Genomic DNA, 10,030 nt, shown 5'->3' with positions numbered 1-10,030 from the left:
TGGTTCCGCCTCCTGGGCTGGTGCCCTCCCAGGGCTTTCAGTGGGGACCAGAGGCGCTGGTCTGGAGAGAAAACAGTGTTTTCCAGTCCTCCTGCCCTCCCCGCCCCTCCCCCCTCCAGGTGATTACCTGGCAAAAATGGTGCCTTCAAGTCACCCCTGCCACTCATTAACTCACCTTCCTGGGGAAACGCCTCTGCTTGGGGGCAGAGGAGGCTGGGCTCTGCTTCCAGCCTGGGATCCCTTTAACCCTTTTGGAATTGCAGAGGACTTGATAAATCGTGCCCCCCCCCAACCAAATCCCTGATACATATAGGAGACTTGGGTTAGGGGGTGAGGGGGGAGGGGCAGCTCAAGTCATGCTGCCTTGGGTCAGGACTAAGGCAGAATGCAGAGACCTCCATCCCCAGATACAGGAAGATGGGAGAGGAGAAGAGGAGGGGTCCCAGGCTTGGTAGGGGAAAGGCTGGGTTTCCAGACGAGCCACATGCCTGGCTTGGGTGGCTGAGGGGGCGGGCCCAGTAATGACAGTGAACACTGACATTTATTGATTCACTCAACCAGTCAACAAATATCTAGGGAGATCTTCCTGGTGCCCAGCACCTTCTCTAGGCTTTCCTGGAGCTTCCTGGTAGGAAAAACATACAGCAAACAAGCAAAAGACAATTTTTGAAGTAAAATGTTATGTGGTGACATAAGAATAAATGAGCAGGAGCCAGGTGGGATTCAGCTTTTTAAGAGCAAGGGCCTCAGGGAGAGAGAGAGTGGCGAGGAGGTGATGAGGGGAGGAGAAGTGGGGGAGAGGGTAGTGGCAGGCCCCACAGTGTGTGGCAGAGAGTAAGCAGCAGGGCAGCCCTAGGGGCACTGGCCCTGCCCACACACTGAGTTATGGTTTTGTAACTCAAAGTGGGCACGGAGCTACTCAGAGCTCTGTGCACCTCCTAGATCTGTACTTGATCTGGCTCCTTCTGGAGACCACACTGAGAACAGGCTGCAGGGACGTTGGCAGACACTAGGAGACGGGATGGGATCTCAGGCCTGGAGCCCACCAAGCCTGAATGAAAACACTGGCTCTGCTTTTCTGCTGTCTGATTTTACCTCTCTGAGACTCCGTTCCCACAGCTGCTACATGGCAATACCACCCAGAGGGCCTGGCCCAGCAGGCAGGAGGCCCTCAGGGAACGCCACCCTTAGCCAGCTAGTTCCACCTAGGAGCTTGAGTCTTTGTCTGCGGTGTGACCTTGGAAAGGTTACTTAGCTTCTCTGAGCTGGTTTTCTCATCTGTGAAATGGGGTGGAGATGTAGGGGTACAAAATGTGGCTGGAGAGAAAGCAGACCTTTCTGTCATTACCTGCAAACCAAGGAGTGGTGAGCTCCCTGTCCCAGGAGGTATGGGAGCAGAAGCCATATTTAACTTGATGGCATGAGCTGGTAGGTCACAGTGTCAACTGCTGTCATCTCACTTAACCCCCACAACTTAGTTCTCTGAGGTAGGGTCTGGTTCTACCGTAATTCCCAATTCCCATTTTACAGATGAGGAGATGGAGGCAGAGAGCGGTCAAGTGACTTGTCCACAATCACTCAGCAGGGACGTGGTAGCACCTATGCAGAGGGTGGTATGAATTCGGAGTCCGTGTTCTTTTGGTTATAAACATGACATGACCTTCAGCCAGTCCCAGCTTCTGGGCCCCCGTGTTCTCACTGCACAACAAAACCTCCCAGCCGCCAGCCAGCACTAACTGCCAGCCATGAGCCTGCCATGTTGGACATTCCGACCCAGCGGGGACCCTGACAGTTGCAGTCCCCAGCCCCCAATCATGTAGCGTAAAAGAACCACCCAGCTGGGCCCAGGCTGCCCACAGACTCATGACAGGTAATAAAGTGCATTTATCTGAAGCCATTTGTTAACAGCAATAGATAAGTAAACCAGCACTCAGCAACAAACAGTGGTTGAGCGGCGCCTACTGTGTACCAGGCTCCGTAGTAGACACTAGAAGAGCTTGTCACTTGTTTCTGATTTTGAGGCACATGGCTCCTCCCCTGCAGTCTGAGCGGGGCCTGGGCAGTAGCATGCAGCGCCAGGTGCTGTCTCTCCAGAGGCGCTCCCAACAGCTAGGACGATGCTCTCATAGCTAGGGGGAGGAAGGGGGTGCTGGGTTCCAAGAAGGGGATCCCCAGACATGTTGCATTTCAGGCCTTCCTCCACTGGGTAGGCAGGTGGCGGCGGGGAAAACTCAGTCAGGGGGCACTGCACAGCCTCCTCGTAGGTGGGGATGGCAACCAGCTCCGGGGTCCTGCAGGGACAGGAGAGACTGTTAGCAGGGAGAAAGCCACATGCATGCTGGGGACTGAGGAAGGCCAGGTGCAAGGAAGGCTTCATGCTCCAGTCCAAGCCTTCGTTGGGGCCCCCAGAACCCTGGATACACAGTTTAAGCTTAGCATGAGCTGGCACCTGCCAGCCTCAGCTCTCCCACTCCACCCTCCCTACCCTGGGGAGTGAGCTCCCTGGTGAGAGACCAGACCTGCCTCCACATGCCTCTTCAGTTTCCTCTGCAGGGAACATCCTCACCTCCCTCTCCTCCCTGCTGAGCAGTCCTCACTCTTCCCTTGAGTCTTCTGGGGAGCTTGCCTGATTAGATGCCCCTCCTCCAATAAAGCCCCCACTCCCTGTTCTGGGCTCCCACAGTGCTCTCCCCTCTGTCACTGCACTCATCCCACTGTATTGCCCCAGGGCAGGGACTGACTGGAGCTAAAGGTAGGCATTTGGGAGGGTTTGTTGAAAGACTGAGTGATGGTCCGTGGGAGGCTTCCAACTTGTTGGAATTAGTATTCATTACAAGATCTGGAGCTGCGGACATTCAGGACAGGATGAGAGACCTGAATTTTCCAGTCCATCTGGATGCTTGAGGCCCTGACAGACGTCCACCAAGTGATTACCTCTATGCGCACAGCTCAGAGAAGGCGGACTCACCACTGCCATGTTAAACCACTTCTACCTTTGGACAGCTCAGCTGATTTGTGTCTTGCCCTGACTTCACCCAAGTGAACCACCCTGGGGGACCTGAGGCAGAGACGGGGTCCTCCAAGGCTGCTCTGACCAGGCTCCCCAGGCTGCATTCCAAGTCCAGGTCACTGGAATCCAAGCCACACTAGTGCCTGGGAACAGGCTGTCCCTCAGTCTTCTTGGCATCCTGTTGGTCACCTGTGGGGACCCCCAGCCAGTGTCCCATCCTCTCCCAGAGCACTGGGGGCAGGAGTGCCATGGCCCTGGGCTGCTTCAGGGGTGATACTGCCATATAGCAGGTTCAGGGAAGGTAGGGGACGTGACCATGAAGACCCCATCCCACACCAAGTGGCCCAAGGGCCGGATAGGAGTCAACCCTGACCGGCTCAACTCTGCTCTACCACATCTCCTGGTCTCTTGGCAGGAGGTCAGTAAGTCCAATGACCTGGGCCTCAGTTCACCCACCTGTAAAATGCAGCAGCGCCTACCTCACGGCACAGAATGAAGATTAAGTGAGATGGTAGCAGGGGCATTTGGTACACTTAGTAAATAGGACTGGAAACAAAATCTCAAAGGTCTCCATGAGAAAGGGGTGTGGGGACCGACTTTGGACGGGTCTCCTGCATGGCAAGCCACACGGGATCTGAGAGGCTGTCACCTCCCCAGGGCCTTTGGTTTGGAGGCTGTGGGGGAGCAATCCCATCTGTGCCAGTGGGCCTGACTCTCTAGACCAAGGCAGGAGGCTGGCTGGAAGGCAGCGGGGCAGGGGTGGGAACTTCATCCAGAGGCTGGGTGCTACACCCTCAGAGGCCCCTTCACCCACACAGGAACAGCCTTCTCTGCATGGTTCCTCAGCCTGAGCCCACCACAGCCCTCAGAGCAGCCCACTGGGAGGCAGGTTTGCTGCTCCAGTCAGACAGGGTGATGGAGCAGTTTCTGGGGAGTCTGGGTTGGCTCCCAGACTGTGCCAGTCTGATGCAGGGCACCAGCCAGAGGCCAAATATGGGCTTTCCATCCCAGTGCTCTGCCAGCTGCTCTCACAGACCCTGCTTCCCTGGAAGGCAGTAGCAAAACCCCGAAATTGAGGAAACCAAGAAGGGGGGTCTTCCCCAGCTCTGAGCTCAACATCCTTGCAGTTGGGGCAATACAGATCCCAGCAGCAGGTCCTATTGCTGTGTTCCCATGTGCATACCCAGAAACAAATGGGGAGAGACTTGGAAAACACTCCGAAATAATCTCAGGTCTCCTGCCCCATTCACCACTCAGCCACGCCCCATCCTCTCCCCACTTCTCCAAGTCCTGGAGACAGGAGCCAGCCTTTGAGTACACTGGGGCCACCCAGCAGGTAACAGCTGGCAGGGTAGGGCACTGGTGCCAGGTGAGCTCAGCCTGCAGCAGGAAGTTTGTTTAGAGGGCAGATGTGGGGTGACCCTCTCACTGCTGTTACCTCAGTAGCTCAGAGGCCACCCCACCCTTGGTCTCCACAGTCATGGCCCAGATTGCTGGGAACTTGGGAACACAAGGCCCTGGCAAGGTGGGATACTGCACACCCCAGGAGGGCCTGCCTGCGCTGTTTTATGGATGCGGCTTCTGCAGTGTGGCACCAGCTGCCACCACGGTATAGTGTGCTCAGTGGAGGTTGGGGGCTCCCTCACTCCCAGGAACCTGGTGGGACAGGAGACCTGGGCCTGGCGCCAGCTCCTCCACCCTTCAGCTGAGTCAAGTAAACACAGTGGGGAAAAGGGAAGGGATGAGGGTTGAAATACTTGCCCGGCACTTAAGGGCTCATCGAATCTTTTTGCATGTTCACGACAGCCCTGGGATTAGCAACTCTCTGTCATCTTACACGTGCACGAAGGTGACCATTGGTGAAGGGACAAAGGTCCCCTGTCTGACTGCAAAGCTCAAGCTGCTCCACCTGTCACACTCCTCGTCCTCAACCCCCTAAATCCCTCCGCACCTCAATTTTCTCTTCTGCACAATAGGTTAACCCTTGCACTTAGATCAGTCTGGGCAGGTGCCAGAGCGTGCGGCAAGCTGCAAGGTACAGTAAGAGCAGGGGCAGGTAAAGAGGACATGAACTTCGCAGTGGATGGACTCCCCAATCTGTCATCTCTTCTGGCCCCACCTGCTGTTCTAGGGAGGAAACTATGTCCCTGATGGGCCACAGATAAGGACTGAATGAGACATGGTTCAGAGAATCCAAGTAACATCCTCAAGGACACACAGCTATACAAGAAAAGGCAGACTGAATGCTGGTGTCCGATAAACCCAGGCTCTCTCTGAGAGTGGGGGCCATGTCCAGGGGGCCCTACTCTTCAGCCACCTCCTTTTAGGGCTCATACTTAAGATACGAGCTCTCTGAGGGCAAAGATGTCCATTACTGCACCGTTAGCGCTCTGCATAGGATTCAGTGCTCAGTAAACAGTGGTTAAATGCATAAAAAAAATAAGTTGATGAATAGATGGGAAAACAAGAGGTCCAGTGAGGGGAATGGGTAGCCCCAAGCCTTCAATCTAGAAGGCCTTTGTCACTGATCTAAATTCACCCTCAGAGGGCAAGACACCTAGAGGAGGGAACAGCAAAGTGGTCTGTTCGTGGGGGCCAGATGCTGGACTCACAAATAGCAAGTTAGACTGGAGACAAGAAAGAGCCACTCGCAGAAACCACCTCCCTAACACCCAGGTCTGAATCTAAGACTTGAGCCCTTGAAATCGCTGAACCATGTGCACCCTGCAGCCTCCTGGGCGGGCTTCCACCCTGGGCAGGCTAGACATGAAGACCAAGTGGCCACGTCCCACTGCCACCGTCAAGGCCTCGATCCCAGTGGGCCAACATGGCTGTGTATACAGACAATAGCCACCATTGCATGCAGACACAGCTGGGCAGGGAAGGCACAGGATCCAGTCCTGAGAACCCTGAGGCCTGGCCTGGTTCCAAATGACCACTGACCATGTGACGTACCAAGGTCACCAGTCTCCCTGAGAACCAGGCTTCCCATCTGGCCAGTGAAGGGTTGACTGGAGATTCTCCCAGGTCCTGCGCTCTCTCTCACACTAGGACAGACCAATGCCTGACCTTTAGGTGAAGTGGCCTCTGTTGAAGGCTGTGTTGTCTCTGGTCCCAGGGAGTTACAGGCCAGCAGCAGCTACATTCTTGAACTCCGAATGCAGTTCCCTGTGACTCAGGGAAGGGGGTGCCAGGTCCCAAGTCAGCTGAGGGATAGCTGGTTTAGTCCCAACACATCTAAATCCAGGGTCTACTGAGAGGGGTAGGAGAAGGCAAGTTTTGCACCCTCAGACCCTGCCATTTTCTAGCTATGTGACCTTCACCTTCTTCCACAAGTGACAACAGTCTTACTTGCGGACAGCAAGTGTCACCTTACATGGTTGAGCAGAGGAAATGGAGGAGAGGCATGCAGGCCCTGCGGATGTAGGCACCCCAACACCCCTGCGTGACTACTTCACATGGGCCATGCTGCATTCACACCGGGTAAAAACTGGTTCTTGGAATCTTGGTGATACTCTGTAAAGCATCGTATACTACAGCCCACGAGCTAAGATGCAGGGTAGCTGTGGCATTAGAATTCTGAGGTGGGGTGGGTGGGGGGAAGAACTAGGAGGGATATGCCTTACAAGGTCTCTTAGAAGAAGCAGTGGTACATAAGTTGAGAAATGTTATTTAACACAAACTCTTGCCTCCATCCCACTTCCCCCGAGCTTTAGCAGGTGCGCTTCCGCCTGCCTGTCCACTTGAGGAAATGCCCAGTGCCAGGCGCTGAGCTAAGTCTTACACACACCATCTCATTCCATTCTCCCCACGGCCCTCAGGCAGGAAGGGGCTGGGAGACAGGCTCTGACACACACCAGCCAGGAGACTCCGGGCAAGTTATTGAACCTCAGGATGCCTCAGCTGCCCATCTAGAAGTGGAGTTAATAACTCCACTTGTAGCTGCTTTGGGGGCTGCTCTGAGGCCTGAGTAAATATATGAAAAACACATAGAACAGAGTCAGGCACATGGTAAGTATTAGCACGTATTACCCAGGTTTTTACTGTTATTGTGGCTTTTATCCCCATGTTACTTCAGATAGGAAAGCTGAGGCTCAGTGGGGTTGCACAATCTACTTCAAATCCTACAGCTAGTTAGTGATAGAACCAGGGGGGAATCCCTGTGCCTGGACTCTCAACCCCTATGCTACTCTTAGTACTACTGTGCTTAGTTCACTTGTCACCTCCTCCAGGAAGCCTTTCTATATTTCTTCATATCTCTGTCTACCCCTCTCTCACTGTTTTACTTTTCTGTTTTGTCCACACCTGCCTCTTTTGTGGGGCTTTCAGTTCTTCCTGGGTTATATGACCAGACATCAAGTCCCCCGGGCCATAGGCCAGGCCTGGTCCAGAAGAGGAATCCCAAGAGAGTTGGCTTAGCAAATGGCTGATGGTATGATGGTACCCCCACCCCCTCCCTGCCCCCCACCCTACACACACCCTGCCCTACTGACCTGCAGCTCTCCTTCTCCAAGGGCTCCACAGTGAGGTAGTACAGGTCTCTGGAAAGGTAATATGGATCCCATCCAGGTGGCCCCCAGGTGCTGACCTTGACAGACCATACCAGGCCCAAGAGCAACAGAAGGCCACCTGCGCCACAGCAGAAGAAGCTGACCGACCTGAGTAGAGTACTGGGTGCCTTGGGAGTGGGGTACCCGGTGGACGGGGTTGGCTGGTTTGGCTGGGCACCCACATCCCCTTCACTCCACCAAGCGAAGCACAGTGTCCCGGCCACCAGGACCACCATGCCGCTGACGGTCAGGCAGTAGCGCAGGGTAGAGGCCACCTGGCCCCTGTCACACATCTGAGAGAGAAAAGGAAATGGGCCATGTGAGCAGCCTGCCGGGTAGTGGAGACCCGATAGCTTAGCTTCTGCCTAAGCGTCATGGTACACCCTAAGAGAGCTCATTTTCTCTACCTCTTTGCCTCAATTTCCCCATCTGTGAAATGGAGATGAGGCTCCCAACCTCGCAGGGCTGTTTTTGAAGGTGACAGATAATGTGTCTCCAGTTTCTAGTGCCATGTTTGGGAACCCTTGAGGTTGGCCAGGTTCACACCTGGCCTTTCTCCAGACTCCGAGACCTCATGTGTTTGTGGGTAGAAGGCGCCCCTCCAATCCACAGTGTCTCCCACTGGCTGAAGGGAAGAGAGTGAACACTTATGGGGTCCAGGATCAGGGCTTGCTGGTTGCTGTTGCCCCACTCCCCTGTCACAATCCCATGACGTCAACACTGCCATCTCCATGTGACAGAGGAAGACACCAAAATCCAGGACCAAAAAAGGAACAAGTGTGAGAGAAGGCTGGAGCTGCAATTCATGTCAGAAGCAAAACTTTGTGCAAAAAGATATCCCCTGTGGCCTGTTTCTATAATGGTAGTAATATGGAAAAAAGCCTAAGTGGCCAGTTATAGGGACCTGGCAAATAAACCAGGCCATAGTCTTTAGGTGGAATGTTAAGGATCATTTTGAAAAAGCACGTTCGGCACAAATGCTTTACAACGGGGGAAAGAGTGATATCTTACTTTTGTCAGTGTAGTATATACCAAACCATGCAGCCAGTGTTATCTCAGTTAGATAAAGAAAAAAATGCACAAGGAAAGAAAAGAACCTGGCAGCAGACCTACCCTGGATCTTACAGGACCTCCACATCACCCCCAAAGCCAACTTCTGGTCCACCCTGGGAACCTGCCATTATCTTCCCTTAAGACTCAGCTTGACCCTCACCCAAGGAGGCTCTGCTGGTGACACTTCAAATACCTGAGTGCCCTGGGCCTTCTTGGACCACTGAACTTACTACTCTGTGTCTCATTTCTTATTTGCTCTTCCCACCTGAAAGTCTGCTTGCTCGGGCCAGGCTCCATATTGGCCTTTGTGCTAATAGCCCGTCCACTGCTATCATCTCAGGGCCAAGCACATTAGTCGCTGCTCAATAAATGCCTCTTAAGGGAATTTTCTTAAATGAGGCTTCTTGTACAAAAAGTCCTGCCCCATGGCTGGGACGAAAGAGGAGCAGAAAGGGAGCAAAGAACAGGGCTCTCCCAGTGCCTGGCTGACTGGGAGCCTTGCTTCTCTCTCCTCAAACTCCCCAGCTGTGTCCCTGGTAAACTTCTCAACTGTTCCAGCTGTTTACTCAGCACTAGAAAGCACAGGCTCCCTGGCAGGCTGCTTGGCGGATGTGTGGGGGCAAGCCTGCTCTTCTAAAAGCTGAGCCAGTGAAGCAGGGGCTGGGGAATTTGCAGGCCTCAGAGCGAGTCCCTGCCTCTGTACTCTCCTCTGTAAAACTGGATGCAACATCTGTTTTCCATACTACTAAGGAAGGAATCTAGGATCCACTTTTCCGTAAAGAAGTAAACTATCTCAACAAGAAGGGGTTCAACCCACCCCCTGTAAACACTGGGTAAACTGAAACCCAAGGCCATCCAACCAGTCAGAACATCTCAGAGGCTCCCTGGGTGTCCCCTCTCTGTCCACTAAGTCACTGTGGTTAAACTGGAGGGAAGGATTCCAAGCGGGATCGGGCACCCGAAGGCGAAGGCGGGAGAAAAGGAACCTTATACCTACCTCAGACGCTGTCATCAAGGGGCCAGCTGTCAGACGTGGTGCAGGCACGCAAGCATGGTGACAGTCAGACGGGAGCGTGGCGCGGGCCTGGGGACCCCGGTTCCTGGGTCTGTAGGGAGCACTGAGCGTTAGGCAACGGCCCCAGGGTCAGCCCCTAACCCTCCGCAAAAAGGTTAAAGGTCCGGCTCCAGGTCTCGTCCAGGGGTCTGGCTCTATTCCGACCCACCAGCCCGGGTCTGTCCTCGCTCCAGCTGCCCCTCACCGGGTACTGAGCCTGGGCTTCACCGGCGGGCATCCGCGCTTCCCCACGATGGCTTTGCAACCCGGAGGTGGCACGACGCCCCTCCACTCCCCGCAACTGCCCGGATCTCGCGGGGCCGGGCCTCGCCCTAGACCCGGAGGGGACCACCCCCAGCCCCG

General features: G+C 54.5%; 1 protein-coding gene across 2 annotated transcripts in view; it reads right to left on the bottom strand.

The window, feature by feature from the left end:
- Positions 1 to 551: 551 nt before the first annotated feature.
- Positions 552 to 10,030, bottom strand: part of TMEM61 (transmembrane protein 61) — a 9,860-nt gene continuing 381 nt past the window's right edge. The window contains exons 1-4 of one of the 2 annotated variants that reach the window (XM_012722781.1): positions 9,873 to 10,019; positions 9,611 to 9,719; positions 7,504 to 7,853; positions 552 to 2,291 (exon numbers count right to left, since the gene is read on the bottom strand). In XM_012722781.1, coding sequence (XP_012578235.1) covers positions 1,988 to 2,291; positions 7,504 to 7,853; positions 9,611 to 9,625 — 669 coding nt within the window. In that variant the 5' untranslated portion in view covers positions 9,626 to 9,719; positions 9,873 to 10,019 and the 3' untranslated portion in view covers positions 552 to 1,987. Of the gene's footprint in view, positions 2,292 to 7,503; positions 7,854 to 9,610; positions 9,720 to 9,872; positions 10,020 to 10,030 lie in introns of those variants that run through there. The other variant, XM_012722782.1, reaches the window with a different exon arrangement.

Source organism: Condylura cristata, unplaced genomic scaffold (assembly GCF_000260355.1).
Source record: "Condylura cristata isolate star-nosed mole 26May11 unplaced genomic scaffold, ConCri1.0 scaffold00008, whole genome shotgun sequence".
NCBI lineage: Eukaryota > Metazoa > Chordata > Mammalia > Eulipotyphla > Talpidae > Condylura > Condylura cristata.
This window is presented reverse-complemented; position numbering and strand designations above follow the sequence as displayed.